General features: G+C 36.6%; 1 protein-coding gene across 3 annotated transcripts in view; it reads right to left on the reverse strand.

The window, feature by feature from the left end:
- LOC140526910 (utrophin-like) overlaps positions 1 to 25,343 on the reverse strand; it is a 69,978-nt gene that overhangs the window by 9,528 nt on the left and 35,107 nt on the right. For all 3 annotated transcript variants that reach the window (XM_072643548.1, XM_072643549.1, XM_072643550.1), the window contains exons 11-13: positions 23,528 to 23,682; positions 17,777 to 17,966; positions 7,170 to 7,336 (exon numbers count right to left, since the gene is read on the reverse strand). In XM_072643548.1, coding sequence (XP_072499649.1) covers positions 7,170 to 7,336; positions 17,777 to 17,966; positions 23,528 to 23,682 — 512 coding nt within the window. The remainder of the gene's footprint in view (positions 1 to 7,169; positions 7,337 to 17,776; positions 17,967 to 23,527; positions 23,683 to 25,343) is intronic.

Below are 25,343 nucleotides of genomic sequence, written 5' to 3' on the forward strand. Positions count from 1 at the left end.
TCAGAAGACACTAGAGCAGGCCAAAACAAGTCTCTTGCCCTTCCCCTTCTACTATCTGCTGGCTCTGTATGGGCATGGAATCATACTGTCTCCCCTCCTGGAGCCAAGAACACCATCCTTTGCTTTTGCCTACTCAGATACCCCAGAAATTCAAACAATTAACATATCATAATTGTCAACAATTACATATTGACAATAGATTATAATTATGTGGCATTATAATATATAATATAATGTACATTTTATTATATATTATTGTATTACTTAAAGCACATCATAATCATCTGCAAAAGTTTTAAAAAAACATCACCAATGTATATTCATTATTCACTTTCCTATTCAAAACATAAAAAGTTACCAGTCAGGGTATTCAAGTATCCTCAAGTCAGATCTTTTGTGTTATGATGCATATTGTGTTCAAAGAGAACTGAACTGAAGTTTGAGAATGCCTTGTATCACTTCAAAAAACTTACACCTTAGATGACATCTAGTAAGATTTGGGGTGATGACCACCAAAGAATTTCACACAGGCCAAGGGATGCAACTATGCATAGTTTTGTGGTTGGTTAATAGAGAAAAAAAGATAGTGTTTCTAAACAAGGTGTGGTTTGCAAAGTAACATCACTTCTGCAATCTCAGTAGAGAAAAATATTGACCAGTTTCCAATTTTCCCCAAGTGTTTACAAATATCTGAGCATGTGTTTGTTTTCATTTGTACTGCTTCATTTGCAGTAGAGTTTTGCTACTTATGTTGGATTTACGCCCTTAGAGAAATAAATGTGTCATGCACTGACAATAACAAAGGATATAATTACACAAAAGTATTCACGGACTTTTGTCCTTTTGAAGCTAATAAAAAATAATCAAACAGCCACATATAGGAAAATATTTCGCTAAAGTTGCTCTGAATGCAATGCCCATTCACTTAATGAGGATTTTGTTAAATTGGACTGGTAGGTTTTATTTAATCTGCCAAACATATAATACAAAGTGAAACAACATTTGTGATGCCTCCCTATCATAATATACTGAAATCAAATGTAAATTCCTTACCCTGATGATCCAGGTTTTATCAACTACTCTCACCCTACCTACTGAAACTTCTAACTACTCTCCAACCACAATCTCTTTGTTCTGACCAAAGGGATCCTCCTGCAGGCCTTTGCCAGGAGTGGAATACAGGCATCTCTTGAAGATATTGTCAGTAGGGTTATTAACTGGCCTAATTTCAATACTGCTGTGTCTCAGGGAATAGGGAGACCTGAAGAGAAGTAGAGATGGGTTACTGCTGGTCAGTGAAGGAGTCAGGACTCACACAACATTTATCGATTAAGTTTGTTGTCTTCTATGGGCACAATTCATGGTGCCCCAATAATAACCTCAAAGATCACTGATCAATAATAAAAAAAAGTTTGAAACTTTGCAAGAATTGCTAAAATGCGACTCAGAGACACTACGTAAGCAAATGTTATCAGAAAAATGGGGCTAATAGACTTGGTCAACACAAGGTTGCAACAAACCTTCAATAGTTAAAAGAACAAAAAAGAAAAAAATTAAATAATCTGTGAAGTGCAATAAAACAAGGCAAGCATGTATAGTTTTTACTGCATAAAAGTGAGCATACACAGATATTTGGGATATCTGGCCCAGTGGAAGTCAAAGCCTCTCCCTTTAGGTAAGAAATCATACCCCATTGCTCTGAAGTTCCAATAACCACCTAGACAAGTGGGCCCACCGTAGAGAATAAGGTTCTTGGTTACTTCTTCCACTAAGACCACTCTGCTCTCAGTTCAGTTGGATACAAAGCGTCAGATGGAGAATCTCCCCAGTGGGTGCCTGCAAGTCATAGGGCACCGAAGATATCACAGATGAAGCTCCCACAGTGGAGTGTTCCCTCTCAATTTCAAACCTAAATGCTAGGGTCAAACTGAAGAGATCCCCAGAAGGAGGATTCAAAAGTATACCCAGGGATGCCAAACGATGGCAAAGGAAATGAAGAAAAAGAATAGCTCAATGAAATTAAATACCGTGATCAGGGAAACAATTTGTTAAGGTCACCTTTCTGTGGACACGGGAGGAAGAAAACAGCATTCAGCTGGGCTCAAGGCTGATCCAACCCTGCCAAGGCAGAGTTTCTGAAAGTGCACACACTTCTGGTTTTTGCAATGCAATCTAAAAAGCCAGTATAGACCCACTAATGACACCATTTCTTCTACAACAGGTAACTTCTCATTTCCTCAACAGAATTTACTTGACTGGAAATGCCCTTCTCCTGAGGTCATCTATCATACCAACGTCATTTATAACAAAGAAAAGGTGATCACAGGAATATTATATCAAGATAATGAAAAGAAATGCTGGTTTGATGGGGGGGGGGAAGCAAGGGAGGCGTTTTCACAGCTTACTTCTAGATCTCTTTTATAATCACCAATATTTACAATATTTAGGAAATACGTCAGTATTACAATTAGCTTTGATATAGGTTTAGAAAATCATTAACTTGGGAATTACACAACATTCTGAAGGTCACAAAATACATCTGGCTCACTGGGAATACATCAGAAGCATATATACAAATGAGAAGATGTGGTTGTCAATCGAAATTTAGTTATACTAAACTAGAAAAAATTGTGTGGGCCTGGAGTTATCTTTAAACTAAATATAATTGAGAGGACTAAAACAGAGATGAGACAATTACCATTCACTGAACAAAGCTACATATTAAATCTAAGACAAACACACAATATCATCGGTCATTAGGTCATAATATGATAGTAATTTCAATCCTCTCCCCAGGTCTGTAACTCTACCTCCACAAACACTGTTGACCTCATTTAAGGGATGATAGTTAAATGATCTGCCCATTATGAACTGGTATCAAACCAAATTCTATCTAATTTCAAGGCCCAGAGTTCTTTTTCCTATTCTGTACTACATTGCCCCAACATCCCCTTTCATTTTCTGTTAGATAATTGACAATTTACCTAAAAATTCCTCACCTTTAAAAAAAGCATGAAAGTGAAGAATATGATGAAAATTATATAAAATGAGAAAATGAGGCTTGTGACAGCAAAGTTTTTTGGATTTCAAGAACATCAAAAACGGTAGGAGAAATAATAGCCCCTTTGTGCAACATTTTGATCTATGATTCACTCACAGTCATGCATATCACCTCATAACATTTATTACCTAAAGAAATGAAAGGCATACATTTAGTCTTTTTCATGAAAATTCTAAAACTTTGTACAAAGAGAGGTGATGGCCATTATCCAGAAACATCAGTCAGGCGAGGAAGCTACAGAGGGAAATTTATAGAAATAACAGGCATTCCTCAACTGATATATGGTCAAAGGATATTAACATGCAGTTTTCAGGAAAAGTAATCAAAGTTACCTATAGTCATATAAAAAAATGCTCCAAAGCACTAGTGATGAGAGAAATGAAAATTAAAATAACTCTGACCTACTACCTCACACCTGTCAGATTGGCTAATGTGAAAGAAAAGGAAAATGACAAATGCCAGAGGGGATGTGAGAAAATTCAAACTAGTAATGTACAATCAGTGAAGTTGTATATTGATTCAACCATTCTGGAAAATAATTTAGAACTATGCCCAAAGGGCTATAAAACCATGCATACCCTTTGACCAAGCAAAATGCCACTACTAGGTCTATATCCCGAAAAGATTTTTTAAAAAAGGAAAAAGACCTATGCATACAAAAATATAGCAGTTCTTTTAGTGGTGGCAAAAAATTGGAAATTGAAGAGATGGCCATCGATTAGGGAATGACTGAACAAGTTGTTATTGATGAACAGGATGCTCTCAGAAAAGCATGGAAAGATTTACACGAACTGATGCAAAGTGAAAAGAGCAGGACCAGGAGAACATTTTACACAGTAACAGCAATATTTTATGGTGAACTACTATGAATAACTTTAGCTTTCTCAGCAATACAATGATCCAAGACAATTCTGTAGGGCTTATGATGAAAGATGTTGGTCCATCTCCAAAGAACTAGTACAGCCTGAATGCAGATCAAAGATACAACAGATGTATGTTTGACATAGAGTAAAACATACATAGCTTTTTAAATGGTCGCCCAAAAAGGTATCATCGTACCTATCCGTCCATGTGGACATCTGAGGTTAATGATTGAGGGTAAGTGGGGGCTAGGGGGAGAAAAAAGAGTTAAAAACCTTCCCCATCCATTAATAGGCCTCTGACAACACCTTTTTTTAATTTCTAATGAGATACTGGGTCATGACAGTCATGCCCTCAAGCTCTGAAAAGTATATATATACTCTGAGGTGAGGTTTTACTTTGGACTAATTTTTTGGAAGAAGGTTTCTATATGCCAGATGAGACTCTGGGCAGCCATTTTAAGAAGCCCCCCTGCTTTGAAAACCCAGATGTGTTGGGGCTTCTCTCTCTGGTAATGATATATGTCTTCTCTATGTTCAGACAGTTGGAAGCCCTGTCTGTTGGTCTTTCTGGTTGTAATTTGTTTTTATTTTCTCTGAAGTTCAGGGTGCTGACTTTTTCCCCTGAACTAAGTGAATGACATATGTGCTTGATTAAAGTAGATTGCTGACCCCTCAAAAGTTGCTTTTCTTTTAGAAAAGTCGATCAAAGAAGCTGTCTATGCCAGGGTCCTTACTGATACCGAACATGACAAAGCACTCTATGATTCAAGGGCAATCTAAATGTTACCATCACATAAGATGAGAAACAAAAAGGCATTTGATCACCTAAAGTACTTGGTGTTATAGGAAACACCCTATGTACCTTGTTTGGAAAGAGAAGAATTCATTATCAATGGTGAGATTTTTAAATGATCTTATTGATCAATAGTGAACTAATTGTGTGATACCCTAAAATCCTAATTTCCTTGGTGAAAACAATAGTACCTTGGAAAAAGATTGCTCAACCTATTTGTATTGGAAAAATAAAATAGATGGGGGAAAATAAAACATATTTCCTAAAATATGGCTTACATTTGATCTGGCAGTCCTTTGCCCAGCTATTAATAGACAGACTTATCTTGGATAAGTGATACAGACAGACAAGGACTTATTGAGGAGATGATCATTATGATCCCAAATATTTTACTCTTCTCTAACACATATTTTTCCAACAGACTAGATCATAGCATGGGCAAGTGAAGTAGCTAGCACAAGAAATGACAAGGATAGCTCAAGTAATATCCTGGGGTCTCCTGCTAGATAGTAATGACGACCACAAACATCCTTGAGCACGCTGGGCTAACACCCAACATATGGAAGAATATATGGAGAAAAGTGGATCAGTATTACCATGTACGAAGAACCACGGAAAGGGGATGACCAGAAACAATATAGAAAATTAATGAAATCGTAGATCCACCAAAGTGGCTGCACCAAAGAAATCATGGTTAGGAAACCAGAAGCAAAGGTAACTACAGTATATCACACTGAGCTTGTGTCTACACACAAACTAATTTCACCATGGGGGAGTTTTTCCTTTGTTTTTCCCTTTTGGTAGAGAAAAAGGTAGCTAAATTGGTTGATCATTTTTCAAAGTCACACCAGACTGGGTTTTCTTTCCTCTTGCAGGCTTTCTGAGCAACACATTCTGGGATGAATTTAAAAAAGAGAGGCCTAAATTCCTAACAATTAAACAGAGAGTGACTTGATCACAGAGTTGCCATTCAAGCTGGAAGAGTGGAGATATAGACATTGATTCATTTATACAGGTATGAAAAAGGGAGAAAGGTATTGAAATTGGTGAACAAACATATTAGGACCAATAAAATTCAAATGGAGGATTTTACAGCACAACTTGAAAATGCCAACTTGAAAATGATTTACATAAACTGGCACACATCTATGACATTTTCCATTCTGTAATCACAGCCATCACAACGTATTATGTTCAACCATATTGAAGGAGTCTTTTCGTTACTCCTTACTCCAATAATACTTCTACCTGATCCTGATTATATCTTGTATGTTATCTTTCCCTATTAGAGTATGAATGCCTTGATGCTAGAGTTTGTTTTTGCATTTCTTTTTATCTCCAATGCTTACCACAGTGCCTGCCACGTAGTACACATTAATAAATGATAGTTGAGTGATGGACTGACTTCAATCACCCATCTGAAATGCATCTGATATCAATCTCTCTACCCCCAGATACTACTGACCATGATGATAATATTCTGCCACAGTCCTGGATGATGTGCTTGTGAACCTGAGGTCTTAAAAGTTGTCAATTAAGAACAAGCTCTGGAAAGTCCAGCCAAAGGAAAAAAAAAAAGATGTGGAACATAGGCTAGAGAATAGACTCTGTCTTATGCCTGACAACCAACTGACTTCAAGTTCAAGGGCTTGTTACCAGAAGGTTAGCCATAAAATGATCAATTTGTCTTGGCCACCATAGTACCTTCTGAAATTCCTTTACCAAACCTAGCAAGACTTCAATCTATGCTGGTAAACAGACTACCAATTTAGATAAAATTACAGATCTTATTAGGGGAGAAAGGCAAGAGGAGAAATGTTAGTAAGAGAAATACTAATAATATTCTCTACACCACCAGATCTCTATAATTTCCCCACTTTAGGAAACTCCTTGGCTTGTAACACCGCCCCCCCACCTTGATGCACATGTGGATCTATTATCTTCTCAGGTTACGAAGCTCCTTGGTATATGAACTTCCTTCATTAATACAGGTCAACATGACATCTGTAATTTAAAAGTCTTAAGAGAATTGTCCGTGGCAAGAAAAGTGAAGGGACATATACAGAACGACTCAGCACAATAATATGTTTTAGAGGAATCGGATGAATCCAGGCTATCCTGACTCCAAGGCCAGGCTACCTAGCCTACTAATGAGACTACTATCCAGTTCAAAAGATTCCACTGAGATTTGGATGTCAGTACTGGCCTTTGCTTTAAAACTAATATTCACTATTATTAAGCAGTTTCCAACCTTACTTACAATGCAAATTTTAAGAACAGACTAGATTTTGGTAAATCTATTTGCAACTCTAAATTGTGATCCAAGTACACTTGGATTTAAAATGTTAAAATCTTGCTGAGCCATTTTCAGTGCTGCACCTCTTTTCTCACAATACCACATTAACAAAGAAATTTTTCTCAAAATTCCTATTTTCATATATCTTATACTGACCTGATGCAAGGCAATTTGGCTTTTAAATGACTCCATCTTTCATTCATAACATTGATTTTATGTTGGAGGGTGGCTGCTGCATTGGAATTTCCAAGGGCCTTGATCATATTTTCCTGTTGTTTTTCAACGATATTTTTCCAAATATCGCTGTGTGGGTTGATTTCTGCCTGTATGTCCCATTAAAATAAGAAGAGAAAAATGCAAATGTTAAGTAATAGTAATTTATTATTCTGCTAGATAAAGACAATAGTTTTTACGATCATCAATTACCATGATGTTTGGACTTAACCAGCGACTTTGATCTTCCTCATAACAAAGCCAATCTTCTTCAAACAGTCGAATGTTTTCAAACATAAACAAGGGATTTCTTCAAAGCCTACAACTTCTGAATTCCAGTCCAGTCCAACGCAACAAACGTTTATTAAGTACTCATGATATGCAAGGTACTGAGAGAAACTGTTTGAATCAATCCCAAGAAGTTGGCAATCTACTTTGGGGCTATAACCACACATCTAACAAACCGAGGAAGGCACCAGTAACTAGGGTAGTGGGAGGGTACGAGAGAAGCAATGACTGGCCACTGGAATTCAATTCAGTTCAGGTTAACCTAGCATTTAATTTCTCTCTGAAATTGTTTTCATTTGCATAAAAGAAAAATGTCTGAGGGTTCCATCTCTGCTGAAGTATATATATTCTAAATGTATACATAAAAATTGCTGATTTCCCTTCAAATGAAAATATGAGCTACTGCTTCCTTTGGGAACTTAAAAGTGATGTGTACACTAAGAAAGATGTGTGAGCTCAGGTCAGTCACAGCTTTTTTGTCCTTAGTTTGTTCATCCGTAAAATGACCAAGTTGTACTAATGTTCTAATATTCTTGGTGTCCATAAGAACATGAATTCATGATATTTATCCATTTGATACATGAAGACTGATAACAAATGGAATTCAATTAAACTCTATTATAGATGACAAAATACAAAAAAATATTCCTATGCTGTAGAATTGTTTTCTGTCACCACTATCAAACATCTTTCAGAGGAGTAGCGATCACTAAGCAACTATTCAGGCAAGCAACTCTCAGCCATCTAATTGTACCCCACTGACATCATACAGATTTCAGGGTTGTCAATGTCGAAAATAAATTTGCTCAGTTCAACAAAATGAATGTTATGCATCCATCTCCCACTAGGTCGTTTTAATTTACAATATTCATGCCAGTTTCCTTTTTAGTTTCTTGGTTCCTTAAACCAGAGCTTTGATAGCATTGCCTTATGTTGACACCTGCTGGAAAATATTGGGACTGTAAATTTCTTATTCTGTTAGCTGCATCAGCAGTAATTGAGCAGTGGTACAAAAAGTACACGGCAGGATCAATTCCTGCACAAAGTGACATAAATACCATTTTCAGACTGAGATAGCACATGTTGTAAATACAGGAAACTCTCAAGAAATCTGCCCAAAGAGTAACCCTCCCCTAAATGGCTGTTCTGTTCTAACGAAATCCCAGTGACAGGTCAAGGTAAACAAAATTCTATCGTAATTTGGGGTATCCTTTATTTGGGATGTTATTAGCCAAACTGATTAAAGCATTCCTCTTCCTTTACTGATATTGCAGCTGACCATGTTTGGCTGTGGTAACTTTCGTGGCTGTACCTAGTGGAGTCATTTGGCTGTCTGAGAAGGGAGACAAATGATCGACTGTACAGTCTGTACAAATGTATCAGTGAAGTGACCCAGCTCCAAACAAAAAAAGGATGCTTTATGTATTCATGCTTGTAATTTCTTTCACAAAAAAAGCATGAGTGAATGAGCTTTTCTTCTCTATTAACAACACTGTCTTATTTGCGTGAAAAAATGCTTTGAGCAGATCAGATTTATTCTCTGACATGCACTGAAACACACCACACTGAATCAAACATTGGAAATGAAAGATACAGATTATCTCAGCTGACATTGTTATTAAATCCTATCTATGAAGCCTCGCTTAGCTAATCAAGTGAGTAAGAAATATTTCTGAAGGTTCTTGCAAAGAATGCCTCAGTACTTCAGTCAATCATAACCTGCTATACATCTCCCAAGGAAAACTTTCTATATGGAAAAACTGCTTTAGCCAAAGTCCAAAGAAAATAAAGGAATCGAAAGACAATACTTTGGTTGTCCACCTCGCTCTCCAGCACCATAGAAACTTGCCATGCAAATAAAGTTCAATATTTTTTATATTCTATATTAGCCACATTAGGAGAAAATGAAAAGCCCCAAGTTTCATTCTGCTCACAGGTGTGTCTGACAAGGGATTGAATCCAAGTTTTTGAGAATATCATGTTTGAAAGGAACTTTTGGAAAACGGGTTTGACACTAATATTAAAATGGAATTCTGCAGCAAGTCATTGGAAAAAGTTATAGGAATAAGACTTATCTCTAAATTATAAATAATAGCTTCTCCACAAATAACACTGACAGTGCTAACTTCAAAAGAGAGGCTGATGTACAAACTCATGGACGATTTAGGGAGTGACAAACTGAAATTCGAAACTTTTAAATCACTTCCCTTTTCCTGCTCAGTTTTTCTTACAAGATAACACTTGTTTTACTCTAAGTTCTTCCCACTCTATGGAAGTGCCCAAACTTGCAGAGAGGACCACCCGTGAAAGCAGAGAGAAAAAGAGAGAGATCGGGGCCAGAGATGGAACTGGAAAACCCTTGAGATCCTCTTCTAACACTTCAATATTATGATATCTAATATAATTACTGACAAAGGAGTCTTCCTAAATAAAAAAAAAAGGAACCGTTCTAAAATGGAGGCAACAAGCTCTAAAGAGACCAATTTTCCATGGTTCTCGAAATGCGCTTCTGATTTTAGAAACAGAAAAAATTAATGAGATGACAGAATGAAAGATGTGTTGGGAGGGGGACTGGTTTTATAGAAATAGGGTAAAATAATATTTTATACGATCTACTTTTAATTTTTCTGACACTTACATCAGTAAAATGCTTACACTAGTAAGATGATGCTTTTCAGAAGAATGAAAAAGTATTTTTTAAAATACCGACTAATTACATTCTCTGCAAACACTTCAGTAGAATATCATAAACAAGACAACCTTTCGTCTATTAGAAAAGACAGCATTCATTGAAGCTGTAATACTATTTACAATTCTTAGCCCAAATGTAACTACACAAACAATTCAGCCAAATAAATTGTGTAACGTGGCATTCTGCAAAGTACCTCAACGCCATCACTCTCAGGACAGTTTTTAAAGCTTGAAAAAGAGGTCAGATAATCAATCTCCTGAGACGTTCATTTTCAGGGTACAATTACCTTACAGAGCTTCTGGTACCGAGGAGAAGAAACTGCCATCCTCTGTAAACGATGCAACAAAACCACAACTTTCTGAAGAGATGTTCTCACCACAGCCATCATTGTAAGTTTGCCACACTTCTGAAGACACCTCAGAATTTGCATGATAAATTAAGAGCAATGCTCATTTCCTCCTGGTCACTGGACAAGGATTTGCCAATCTTCTGAGCATGCTCGTTTCCAGGAATACATTGGAGAGGTACAAGCTGTAGCTTCCCAAGGAGAAGGATTATACACCTTCACGTTCTTCTCAATCTAAAAAGCACACGTAGACGCCCAACAGAAAGCCCCTGACAGATGCTCCCCCCCAAGCCAGTGTTTGCTCGGCTCAGCACAGGTGTTGAGCCAAGTGCTGTCTGTTGCCGTAGAGGAGCGCAGTTGGTAGCCAAGAAGGACATTAAGTGAAACATGAATGCTGCTGAGACAAAGCAGAAGCCCCTTGGGAAGACAGCTCCAACAGATAATAATAGTTCATCCCTCGGAGCTGGTTTATATTAGGAGATAGAAAGGCATTCACTCCCTCACTCCGGAGAAGGATGTGTTCACTCCCAGACTAAATGCAGCTCTGGCAGAGCACTGTTGAGTGAGTGAATAATAGGCTCTGTTATAAATCTTCAGAGAAGAACAGAGGGATACCTGGCTCTAATGGTATCAAGCCATACGTTAAGGGCTAATCAATCACACGAGGACAGGACTCAAAACTAGATTATCTAAGAAAAAAAAAAACCTAACCAAATGAACGAAAGAATAACTGCAGAGGTGCAAATGTTTTTGCTTAACACTGAAGCAGATCTGCCCAAAGAGCTATCCAAAACACACATTTCCATACCTGGAAGTAAAGCCATTACTAAACAGAATATGTCAGGGCTTACCTAATTAAGAAGTAACATTAATAAAAGACTATTTTATGGGTCATTCCAGAATATTAGGATTCCCTTTTCAAAAGGTTGCTTTATGTTCTCAAGTTTACTTTAAAAAAGAATAAGATGCGTGGGCACAAAAAGAAGGCAGACTATATGATTAGACCTTGTGGGACCTTCTAAACCATCTTAGGGTCACTGTCACAAGTGAAAACTGAAGCAAGTAAGTTGAGATTTAATTCCCATTTTGAAGAGGAGGAAAATAACAGAGTGATTAAATGCTTTGGTCAAAGATCACAGCCAGAAATAGAAGCCAGATGTTTCTCATTATCACTATCTTGCTCAAACTAATAACCTATGTAATATTACAGTTTCATCATACGGTGCAATTGTCATATTATTCCTTTATAAAGTAAATCAGAAAAGGTATCCTGCAAGAAGGCTTAGTCTTCCTGTGCAGTAAAGGGCACACAAACAACCTCATCTTCATAAATCTTAAAACATTTTTACCTATTTCCTCAGGTCTTTTCTGTATTTACTTCAATATCGCTTCAAATACCTAACAGTGTTTCTCTAATACAGTGTTTTTTTCTGCTCAGTTACCAGCCAGTGGTGTACCCTTCATTTCTTTTCTGCATTCCTCTACTAGAACACATCCTGAGCCTATGGCGCCTCCCTCTGTTTGGAATGAATATGCCAAGGTATTGATTATAGAACTGCCAGGATGGAATGTCAATTACGCAGCTAAATACCAAATGATGGGAGAGTGCACACTGGAGAATCATTAGGTGAAGATACTTTAACAAAGTTACTTACTCTCCTCAAAGTACAGGGCACACAGTAGACACTCAAGAAATGCTTGCTAATGAGTTTAGTAAAATCAAAGCCTCTCCCCCTTAGATTTCAGTCACCAAAAAAAGAAAATCAATTGAACACCAAAACTAAAAATATGCCATCAAGAACCGAGCAGGATTTTATTGGTGGTAATGAAGGATAAAAAATGTCAAAGATAACTTTATCAACAAGATAGTTTGGATATTAATATTAAAAATTAAATAGCAGAAAACTGGTGATTGACATATTTAATGATGGATATTATTATATCAATACATTGCTACGTGTATACAGTATCTATAAAAATTATAATACAGAAAAACTGCAGTTGTTTACCTTGCCTGTGGGGCAGGCTAGATGACATGGTGGAAAGAGCCCTAGGCCTGGAGTCAGGAAAACCTAAGTGCAAATGCAGCCTCAGACACTTGCCAGCTGTGTGACCCTATGCAAGTCATGTTCATCCTGTTTACCTTAGTTTCCTCATCTGTAAAATAAGCTGTGGAAGGAAATGGAAAACCAGCAACAAAATGCCAAATGGGGTCACAAAAAGTCAGACACTAAACAACTGAACAAGGAAAACATCTTGTCTGTGGCATGACCTTACCAATCAGGCAATCAATGTCATGTTTTGGTTCTACAAGCCAAGGTAACATTGACATTCACTGAACAAAACAATTAGTGTCAAAGAAGGACTGAAATAGGCAGAACTTCATGAAACATGCTTTACAAGTGGAATTATCCATGAAATCACAACCAGCATGTTTGCACTATTTCTCACTTTGTTTTTCAGTCAATTTTAGTCGTGTCTGACTTTTTGTGACCTTATGTAGCATTTCCATGGCAAAGAAAATGGAGTGATTTGCTATTTCCTTCTCCAGATCATTGGACAGATGAGGAAACTGAGGCAAACAGGGTTGAGTGACTTGGCCAGATTTGAACTCAGGAAGATGAGTCTTCCAAATGCGAGGCCCAGTGCTCTATCCACTGCACCACCCAACTGCCTTCCTCTTCCCATTTGAACAGCTTACTTTCTTCACCTACTCAAATCGTATACTATCCTTGAGTCCTACCTCTCATCCCAGCTCCCACAAGAAGCCACAAGTTAGGGAACTAACCACATCAGTCCATGTTCTCTACCTATTTGGCCTTTGGCTGAACTGTGGTCACATGGACTCTTATCGATCGTGTAGATTCTCATTATGGTAAGGTTACATTATTTAACTTTCAGGAATATTTTCTTGTCCAGTATTTTTCAGTTTCTGGTGGGGGAGAAGAAAAAAAGCACTGACCCAGGAATCAGGAGAGTTAGGTTCTAGTCCAGCTCTCCTACTCATTTGCTTTGAATATTGGGCAGAAATGGCTCTCTGGGCTTCAACTTCTTATAACATAATAAATGAAGAGATTGGACTAGATATCTCACTGAGGTTCTCAGATTGAATGACTAATATTTTCTAAACTATTCATACAACTCTGCATCCTTCAATATTTAACATTCTACAAAGAAAGGAAGCAGAAATTGAAGAATTTACCACAGTAATATAAAGGAATAGAATTCAGAAAGACCACAACTCTGACCAAAGCAGGGTACAATCATGGTTTTGGAAGACATGTAGGAAAATGGATGAACATTTTGCACCTCTTTGAAAGAGGCAATGGACCACAGGTGCAGAATGAGACATTCATTTGGGGACATGATTTAGAATCACAATCACAATTCATTTGTATTACTTAACTGTATTTAGTTTTCATAAAGAAGTCTTCTATGAACAAAACGTGAGAGAAACTAGAAAGTTAGAACATTTTAAAATATCTGTCAATAAAATATTTAAAAAGCAAAACATATTATGAGCACAAGGGCTCAACAAATATTCTGTATTAACTGATTAGTTTGAGAAATACTAAGAATTTTTTTAGTGAGGAACATGGCAATGTTTTAAAATATTAGGGGAAATAGCCTACTAAAAAGTTGGTTTCGAATTTGTGTACACTTTATTCAGTTCCTATTTCTTTACCCACCTATTCCTAACTACTAAATATTAAAGTCAAACATATATTCATTTGAAGAGCACATGCTTCTGCTACCATTCTACCACTAAGAGAATTGATTACTTGAGTTAGAAGCAACTTGAGACAGCCCTGGAGTGGGTCAATGAAATAAATGCTGCTCAAGATAATACTTTTCCATTAAAAACATGGGATACAGAAAAATGTAGCATCCTTCCAGAACTCAAACTAACAATAGCACACCTTACCTCCATTTCCTCCAAGATTCATCTGAACACAGGGAAAATGTCTACTTGCTCTTCTCACGGTTCTATCATGGCTACGTATCAGGCCATCCCTAAGACCTGACACATTCTAAGCTGTGTACAAGGAATGTCGTCAGCTTTGGCTCATTCCCCTTTCACAAAATAACCTGGGTTCCCTTACACCTTCATTTAAACTGTGTACATAGAATCAAACTCCAACAATTGCTTTTATGTTAAGTTTGCTTTCAATTTACTTCCCTTTAAAGCTAAGGTTTTAGTTTGGGGGAGAAGTTTGGTTAATCTAATTTTTCTTTTAAATTAACAAATACTTGAAATTGAGGGTTTGAGAGGCTTCCCTTAAAGGGAAATAAATGGATTATTTGGCTTTTGTAGGTTATTAACACATATGGAAACAAAATATTTCTCAAATTTTATGTGTAATGAGAATTGCTTTGTTTTGCTTGCAGTCTAAAATGTATATTGTAGCTCATTTTCTGAAAAAATCCTCACATTAGCGTGTTAGTCCTCCATTTTTTCTCACTTCTCTTCTCATTTCTCCCTACATAATAAAGACTCTTCTTTAAATATTTTGAATGACTATGTGTCATCGTAAGAAAATGTTCCCTAATGTAATAACATAAGGAGGAATGGTTAAACTCTTTAGATAGGAAACATTAACAGTTCCTTACATTCTTCTTAAAGACTTGTTTGGTTTTATCCATAAATTATTACTATTTCTAATATATTCTTCCAAATCTCTCTTTAGACATGAATATAAGAATATATTTTAAGTACTAATCAATATTATACAGGCTAATCTGCTACAAATTTTAAAGTCTTTCAAATTACATAAATACAAGGATATACTCAGTACAGTAAAAATAATAAGGGCATGCTGCCTGAACATCGATGATAAAGTATAAATTGTGCATCTAAATATTAAAATGACAAACTGTATAAGAGATACTTTGAAACAGTATCAAACAGTCAAATCTCCTCTCCTTTACATTGCACATACATGCAAAAATTAACAACGACATGGTGTGAAACTAATGATCTTCTGGGGAAAAGGGGATAAAGTGGTGGTGTTAACACACACACACACACATAAATGCCTTGAGCAGTCTATACTGGACCTACATGGCCACACATATAACCATTGGTTTATAAATATACCACCAAATTGATTTTAAAAAGAAATGGGGAAAAATTATTTTCATATAAAAGCAATCTGGACAACTACTTGGGGCTGTGTCAAGTTAACTGGACTGTCTTTACACTGTCACAAAGAGCCAACAATGTAACATATCATGGCCTCCGACACGAAGATGGCCTATCTGATAAATAAAAATAGTTAAGAGTCCTTTGAAGATGCTCTAGGAGAGCCATTTCCCAAGAGAGAAGTAGTCAAAGGATACAAAGAGTTTGAAAAGGAAGAAATGAAAACCAAACTATCAACAAATATCAAAAATGTTTTAATTCACTAAGAGAGAGAAATTGTAAAATTAAACAACTTTGAAGTTTCATCTCATATATTTTTTTAAAAAACTGTCAAAGATGATAAAAGATGAAAATACTGAATGCTGGAGAAACTGTGGGAACACAAGTGCATGAATAACACTGTTTACTGTGCTGAATATTGATCCAACTGCCCAAAAAAGCAATAGGAAATTAGCTTACAAAACTAAATTGCCCCTAAGCTTTACACAGGAATATCACATAAATCCCAAGAATGTCACAGACAAAGGGGGAAGTCTTCTATAAGCCAAAATATTCCAATTAGTAATTTGAGGGTAAGCAAATGACCAGAAACAAAAGAGATTTCCATTTATTGGGAAATAGCTGAACAAAAAATGAAATACAAATGGAATGGAATGTTATTGTACCATAAGAAAAAGAGATGAAGGTAAAGGTTTTCAAACCATGATTAAAAAAAAAGGGCCTAGACATCATCTTTCAAGAAATTATCAAGGAAATCTGCCCTGATGTTCTAGAACCAGAGAGTAAAACAGAAATGGAAATAATCCATCAATCACCTCCTGAAAGAGATCCCCAAAAGACAACTCCTAGGAATATTGTAACCAAATTCCAGAGTTCCCACTTCAAAGAGAAAACATTACAAGCAGCCAGAAAGAAATCATTCAAGTATCATGGAAACACAATCAGGATAGCACAGGATTTAGCAGCTTCTAAACTAAGGGATTGAAGGGTTTGGAATATGATATTCTAGAGGTCAAAGAAGCTAGGATTAAAACCAAGAATCACCTACCCAGCAAAACTGAATAGAATATTTCAGTGGAAATAAATGAAACTTCCAAGCATTCTTGTTGAAAAGACCAGAGTTGAATACAAAATCTGACTTTGAAATACAAGAATCAAGAGAAACATGAAAAGGTAAACAGGAAAGAGAAGCCATTAATTCAACTCATTAAAGTTGAACTGTTTACATTCCTACATGGAAAAATGACATTTGTAACTCATGAGATCTTTCTAAGTATTAGGGTAGTTGGAGGAAATACACACACACCCAAATACATTTGTATACACACACATATATGCATGTGTGTAAGTATATGTGTATGTTCTCTGAAGACATTCTGAAGTCTAAATAAATTAAACAGTAGAAGAAAAAACTTTAGGTCAAATGAGGATAACCACAAAAGGGATGCATGTAGCAGTTATGAAACTAGAAAAATACATCCATCTGGAATAAGCATCTTGATTACCACATTAACAAAATCAGGCCTCAATTTTAAGTGCCCCTAGGCTCATAACAAGGACAAGATTCACCCCTTTCCCTACTGGTCCTTCTACCTCCTAACAAGAACAATAACATTGACAAGAACCAGGAGAACACTGTACACAGTCATAGCAACACAGTGCAAAGATCAGCTTTGATAGACTTAGCTCTTCTCAGCAATGCAATGATCCTTAGATCTCCACATGACTCATGATGCAAAATGATATCCACTCCCAGGGAAAGAACTATGAAGTCTGAACACAGATCAAAGCATACCATATTTTTTTTTTTCCTTTCTCATGGTTTTCACCTTTTGTACTAATTCTTCTTTCACAACATGACTAACATGGAAATATGTTTAATATGATTGTGCATACAGCCTATCAGATTGCTTGCCAGCTTGGGGAGGGGCAAAGGGAGAGAGGGAAAGGAGGAGAGAAAAATTGGAACTCAAAATCTTCTCAAAGTGAATGTTCAAAACTATCTTTACAAGTAATTGGAAAAAGAAAACACAATGTAAAGTGCAGCCATGAATCAATGTGCTGGGTTCAGAATCACTCACCTCAAACTGCTTGTTCAGCTTCTTGTACGAAACACACTCTTCCAAAGCATCCTCCTGCTCAATCGCATTGGCAAGTACATTAATTGAAGTTTCTGCCTCCGTCAACCAATTCCATAATTTGTCCATAATCTTGAAGGAGGCCTGCACTGACCTGAGGTCCACCTCTAAGCAAATTTGTCTTCCTCGAGCGCTGGAAGCAACAACAGACAAGCAAACCTTAAATAACGTCCAATGTTATGTACATGATGAACATGAAGTTAATAGATAATGTAAAAAGGAATGTTCCTTTTTACCAATTACCAAAAGTACCTGAGAAACCCATCCCTTCATATGTTTGGTGCACTTCAGGATCAAACAAGATACTTCCATACCACTTAGTACAGTGCCTGGCACAAAGTAGGCCCTCTATAAACTTGCTTTCTCCTCCTTCAAACAAGAATAGTAAGAATTTTCTATTTGCATATATGAATATTAATTTGTGAAGGTACAAAAAAATTCAAATTACAAAATCACTCCTGTGAAAAACTGAGTTATTATTCTTATTTGGGGATAACATTTAATGTTTGTGCATACCCCAAAAGGGCACTTATTGTATGGGAAATTGGAAAGAGGGCATTCAATTCAGTCATTTCATAAGCGTTATTTTCTCTCCCCATATTCCCAGCTAAACAAAATGACTTAAAGAGAAACTCAATTGAAACAATTTTGAAAATGAAGAACCATCCTCAAAAACGAGACTTCATTCAATAAGGGATTTCCTATGTAGTTATCCCTTTGACATCATGATTTTCCCATTGCAGTTTTTGATATATTACAGTTGTACATAAGATACTAAGTGAGAATGTTTTGGGAGTTCTGTGGAAATCATAGACAACATGTGAAGACCAGCAAACGATGCAGAAAATGTGAGTTTAGAGACTGAGAAATGCATAAAATATATGAACAGTATTGTACAAGATCAACATATTTTCTCTTTTGATACCATAATATTTCAAACTTCATCTCTGGTAGGGCCAAAGAATTTTATGCGGATTTTTCAGATCACCGGGGCACTGTGCCCCTAAACCCCATGATGTGGAAGGGATCATTGTAGCTCTCTTACTTCTCATGACATATGTATTTATGACTTGGAAATGAGATGAAGTCACTTTAATAAACCAAAAGATCTTTGACAATGAGTGTAGGTATTAGCTGTGCCAAGACAGATGACAAACCTCTGGAACTTGATAAAGACTTTCATTACTCAGTGAGTGAGCCATCTCCATTCAGATTGGCTGGTTCTTGGAAAATCTAAACAGTCTGCTGCCAGAAGTTTCACAACTACAGGGTTGGACGGACAAATCTCAGCTGACATAGACTTTGAGGATTCACTCACTTATATATAGGCCTGGATGAATCATCAGAATGGGGATTTATGGTAAAGATGTGTGTATGGCCCTGAAAACCTGATCTGACATCATTTCTTCTGATTTGAAGAACTAGACAAAGGTTAGCAATAATTCAATGGCATGCAACTGCTTATTAGCTACTGAAGGCAGCTGGGTGCACAGTGGATAAGAGCGCTGGGGCTGAAAATGGGGAAAACCCAAGTTGAAATCCAGCCTTAGACTAGCTACATGTCATTGGAGTCACTTAACCCTCTTTGCCTCAGTTTCCTCTTTACCAAGAAAATCCAAAATTTGAAATCCAAATCTGAACCCAATTTGAATCCAAAGATTCAAATATGACTGAAACCAGTGAACAGCAACTTAGTGACTTCCTTATATACTTCTTGTAACAACTAATATGGCAGAAAACAAATGTGAGCACATGCATTGTGCAACAAATCAACTAAATTGATGACTAATGACCTAAATTCACCATATTCTGGGAATTTTATGATAGTATACAGATAAAATATTACCGTTGTTGAATCAGTTTTCAATTACGTCCAACTCCTTATGATCCTATTAGGGGTTTTCTTGTCAAAGACACTTGAAGGGGTCTGACATTTCCTTCTCCAACTCACTTTACAGAAGAGAAAACTAAGGCAAATGGGGTTAAGTGACTTACCCAGGGTCACATAGATAATTAAGAGTCAGAGACCAGATTTCAAATGAGGTCTTCCTGCCTAGAGGCCTGGCATTCTAGCCACTGCTGTGTGACTTAGTTGTCGATGACTAAACCTACATAGCTCTAAAAAGTTATTTTATCATTTAATTTAGACATTAAGTAGTCAGAATAACTTTACTTTATCCTGAACCTTCTACATCACTCTGTAAAGTTGAAGAAAATAGGAAAGACAAAAAGAAAATATTCCAAGTTGCTAAAATGAAAAATTCTGTGAAATGCAACTTCAGTGACACTCTGTCAAAGGTACAAAATACGTGGAAGATATACAAGTAATCGATAGAAGATTTAATTGAGAATTCTTAATCACTTTCATATATCAGGGACCACTATACAATGCTTATGGCTGTTGGTTTCCATGTAACATTTCATCTAATTAGAACCCTATCAACTACATAGAAACTCTACCTATCACCCAGGAGGCCAGGGAAAGGAGGGAGGGTTGAGGAAAGAAGATCTGTTTATACAGTTGGTGGGGTATAACTATCCTGAAGCCAACATTCTGACACTCTTTTACTTAAGGTCATTTCCACTTCTAAGAATCTAAAGATTTCTAATAAATGATGGAAAAGAGTACCCCCCCCAGGGAAAAAAGAAGACCCAGGGAGAAACGTAACTACAAAGACACTTTACAAATAAAACTGTGGATCATTCTAATTATCAAATAAATAAACTGTTTAAGAAGACAGGAGGATAATCCAATAAATTTAAGAAAAAAATCCGTGCCAAAGAGTTTTAAATGTTTTAGCAGTTAAATGGGTAAATACTCAACTATCTAGAAATCTCATAAGCAGAAATGATTTCCCAAGCAGCTGGGATAGTTGAGGATTTTATATTACTTTATGTACATTTTTTTTTCAAACTTAGGAAGGGAGGTGAGGGGGGCAAGGAAGAGGTGGGGGAAGGAGAAAGGAGGAAGAAAGGAAAGGAAGGAAGGAAGGAATGGGAGGGATGGGATCGGGAGGGAGGGAAGGAGGGAAGGATGGGAGGAGGAAGGAAGGAACTGGGGAAAGAGGGAGGAAGAGGTGGGGGAAGAAGAAAGGAGGAAGAAAGGAAAGGAAGGAATGGGAGGGATGGGATCGGGAGGGAGGTAGGGAAGGAAGGATGGGAGGAGGAAGGAAGGAATTGGTGAAAGAGGGAAGGAAGGTCATGTCCATTTGAAAGACTTCAACCAACGTGACTATATATATGTCTCCAATAAGCATGATGCTCCAATAAACTACCATATATCCATTTAAAAATAAGTTCAAGTTTTGAAAATCCTGTTGATGAAAGAGTAGTTGTCTTTCGCATTATCACAACTGAATGAAAATGTGAGTGTTGTGTTCCCCTGCTATGAGAGAGGAAGTATTATCTTTGAGTATAATCCATTTTTAATTGCCTACTCTATCTAACCCAGCTATTGCTGTATGCAGTCTTAAAATATTTACAAAGCAAAGGAAAAAAGATTTAGAGGTCCTAAATAAAGCAGGTCTATATTCCTAAGTGGTCGATTTTTCTAGAAAGTTTTATCCTCTGCAAATGTCTTCACTGGTTAGATTACTCCTCAAATGGTGCTGTTATGTAGGAAACCTATATTTAAGGAGCATCTTTCTTTGCTAACGAGGGCATCCTGCGGTTCTTTTCCTCTCAGACATGGGTTATAGCTCATGCATCCAAACCCACTGTCATATCCAACAGATGTAATATCAAAACAGAACCTTCCTCCAGTGAGCCACAGAGAACTTAATATTACATACTTTTTCTCCTAAAAATCTCTTACAAAACATAGCATTTGCACTAGATTTCTTTCTTCCAAAGTCTAATCTCTTTCAACCATATTTATACCTTTTAATTTGCCTTACAGCACTGTTATAGGAGGTAGCTAGATGGCCCAACAGATAAAGAGCTGGGTCAGGAGTCAGGAAGACCCGAGTTCGAATGTGATGTCAGACACTAACTAGTTGTGTGAATCTGGGCAAGGCACTTAACCTCTCTCTGCCACAATCCACTGCAGAAAGAATTGGCAAACCATTCCAATATCTTTGCTAAGAAAACTCCATGGACTTTATGGTCCAATGGATCTGTCAGAGACGACTGAACAACAATTCTATCTGCAGAATCGCTACAGAAATTTGTTTTCTAGATTGTTGCAAAAATAAAAGGAAAAACAACTTACTATCATTTCTAAATTGCTGGCTATGCTTTATGAATTGAATATGAATTGCAAAGGAGTCCAACATTATCCACTTTAGTCAAATGCAGAATGCTGAAATCAAAATACCACAAAGTAAATCACATCATGTATCCAAAGGTCTGAGAAGAGGAGAGACTAATTGCACTTAGACCTTTGGAGTCATTCTCAGAATCAAGAAACAAGTAAATATTTTGGAGCACTGACAAGCATAAGAAAGAAATTTTAAGCAGAAGTTAAAGACTGTGGTTCTTGAAACCCAAGTATTCACTGAGGCTGAAGACAACGATTTCCCACACAGATAAGATGCTCTCCAAATTGACCTACCAGGACTGAAAGACAAGAATGACTTAGCTTTATTGAAAAGTGCATTACAGTGTTCGTTTTCATTTTCTTGACATAGGAGTAAATTTAGACTTAGTAAAAAATGATATGCCCACAAACGTACAGAGAGTAACAGAATAGTGACTCAAATCTTCTATCTAGCTTTCTATACTAAGATGTGATTATTGATTTTGGGGGGGGGCGGGGGGAAGGGTGAGAGGTAGAGACATCGAACTTCATTGTTAAAGGGAACTGCTGGAAAGGAAACTTTCCCAATAAAGATCAGCTATACGCATTTACTCATATATAGCATTCCACAGCATCAAAGCAGTGGGGCAATGTTTGGAACAAAGTATGCAGAGAGAAATAGGAAAACAAAGCAAACAAAAATGGAATGAATAACAAACTCTGATAATTGTTTAGGGAGAAATTCCAAGGCAGATGCTTGTTTGAGAAAGATAAGGCAAGAGTCACTCTAAAAATACGATATAGACCACATAATATTAGTCCAGTTTGCTATCAAAAGGAATCGAAAAAAAAAAAAAAAGGCAAACTTAAGGAGGACAGGTATAAAACCTGCTTTTTTAATCTTGCCCAGTAGCTAGAACAATAATGATTGTTATTAATAATGACAAGCACTTGATAGGATGAGCATTCCAAGAGAACAGTAGCTGCTTCCTTTCTGCATTTTTATCACCAGTACTGCCAGCACAGCATTTGGGACATAGTAGGTCTTCAATAGATGCTTACTGATTTGCTTGTTAATGACAAAGACTTAAGAAGTCATAAATAAATGGTGGCATGGAGACAAGCTAGATGGCTTGGTGGGTGCTGGGCTTAGAATAAGGAAAACCTGAGTTCAAATCCAGTCTCACACACTGATCCTGTCAAGTTACTCAACCTCTTGTTCGCCTTAATCTGCTGAAGAAGGAATGGCAAACCACTGCAGTATCTTTGCCAAGAAAACCCAAAATGGGGTCACAGAGAGTCAGACATGATTGAATGACTGAACAACAATAAAATGGTTGTATATACCTCTGAAAACCATAGCTTAAGTCTTTGGATAATGCATTTACTTACGAAATACGACGAAATTCTATTCCACATTGACTGTGTAATATTAACCAATAAAGTCTTTAAATTACCGTTGGTTGAGATTAGCCCAAGCTGCATTGAAGTCATCACCATTTTTCCTTAATGCCCTAGTATCATCAGTTCTATACGTCTTCGCCAATCTCTTCCACAGATTCTCATAAATTTTTATCGTAGCTTTGTTTTTATTTAAATCCTGGAATAATGCCTAAAGCGCAATTTGGGGGGAAAAAATAACATGAGTGGGGTCACAGATGGAAGGTACATCATAACAAAAGACCATCCAAATTATCTTAACACTAATTTTCTCATACCCTGAATGCACTGTGAGTTCTATCAGTGATTAGCATAGTTTGTATAATACCACGAATATTAGCAAAATAAAAATAATCTAAATAGTTATCTATTAATTTAGTTTCCATAAGCATGCACTTTCTGAATAGATCTAAAATATCTTCTAATATTAAATTGCAGTTTTTTAGCTGAAGAGGCAAATGCATACATCACACATGGATACAGTACATATACACAGAATACTATAAGAAGTAGTACCATAGAGTACTAAAAGGTTTACCAATAATAAAAGAAAGACAGCAATCTTCTTGCTTTCTATCAGAAAAATATTAAAAATAACCATTAATTCAGTATATCTATTCTCAAGTTTTATACAATATGAAACTACTGGGAAAAAGAAAAAACAAAGAAGTAGTAGTAGAGATATACCACCTAGATATACATACTCAGAAGCTGGTGTTTAATTTTATGCAATTGAAAAGCATATTACATTCTTTCTGTCATTTGGTCCACCCCACAGTCCTTCAAAGTAGGAAAGGCAGGTCCTACACAGATATAGAAACTGGGACCAAGAAAGAAGAATCTACTTGCTCAAGATCTCATGATGAGTGGCCAATTCAAGACCAGGCATTTTCAGTCTATTTCTCTTTATACTACACCCGTAGTTTGAGGGCTCCTTTACAGCCATCACACACATAGAGCTTTTTTGTTTAAGCGGTTATTGACATACGTCAATGTTAACATATTTGAAATTGAAATTTCTTACTATTATGAAAATTGCCTTGACTTCACTGATCCCATCAAAGGGTTTTGTACATCCTTGGTGGAGCCAGACTACACTCTGAAAACTGCCATATTATGTAATAGTACAAGAAAATTTAGACTATGCTAAAGCAGGTGTGCTAGAGGCAGCCTGAACTCATACCAGGGAGGCACAATTGTTAAATTTTCAGTACGAGGATTTATACATTAGAAATCAGCAAATGCTAGAAATCAGGGCATGGTTGACAGTTCTGATACTTGTTTAGAATGAGGAAAGTTAAAGACAAAAATTTAATGCTACAGTATATGGGGCAAACATTCTTTTTCCAAGGAGCCAGTTGTTAAATGTTTACCAGCATATCACTGCTTTAAATATTCAACCAGATTTCTCAACGTTCTTCAATTGCTTCTATAGAAAATTCCCTTTCAAATAAAGCACACAAAAAGTCCATATACAAAGTAGTAACGACAGCAATTTAAAAATTCCCTAAAATATCGTAAAAGTTTGATAATTCAGTTCTATTTTTCTCCAACAGATCATCAAAGAATGGTGGTAGCCAATAGTTCATGCTGGTACAATAAAGTTCAGTTTACATGAGAAAATTAAAGACATAGCAGTTTACCTGCAGTGTCCAGAAAATAATTTTTTAAAACTTTTCTTACAAGAGGTACCTGAGATAACATCAGGATTATAAACCCTGGAAAAAATCAACTCTACAAAAAGAAAAATGCTGCTCAAGCAAAAACAATAGGAAAAACATTACAAGGCTATACTCTTTATGCCTTAACAATCACATGAAAGCACAGCAGCGC

This window comes from Notamacropus eugenii, chromosome 2 (assembly GCF_028372415.1).
Source record: "Notamacropus eugenii isolate mMacEug1 chromosome 2, mMacEug1.pri_v2, whole genome shotgun sequence".
NCBI classification, from domain to species: domain Eukaryota; kingdom Metazoa; phylum Chordata; class Mammalia; order Diprotodontia; family Macropodidae; genus Notamacropus; species Notamacropus eugenii.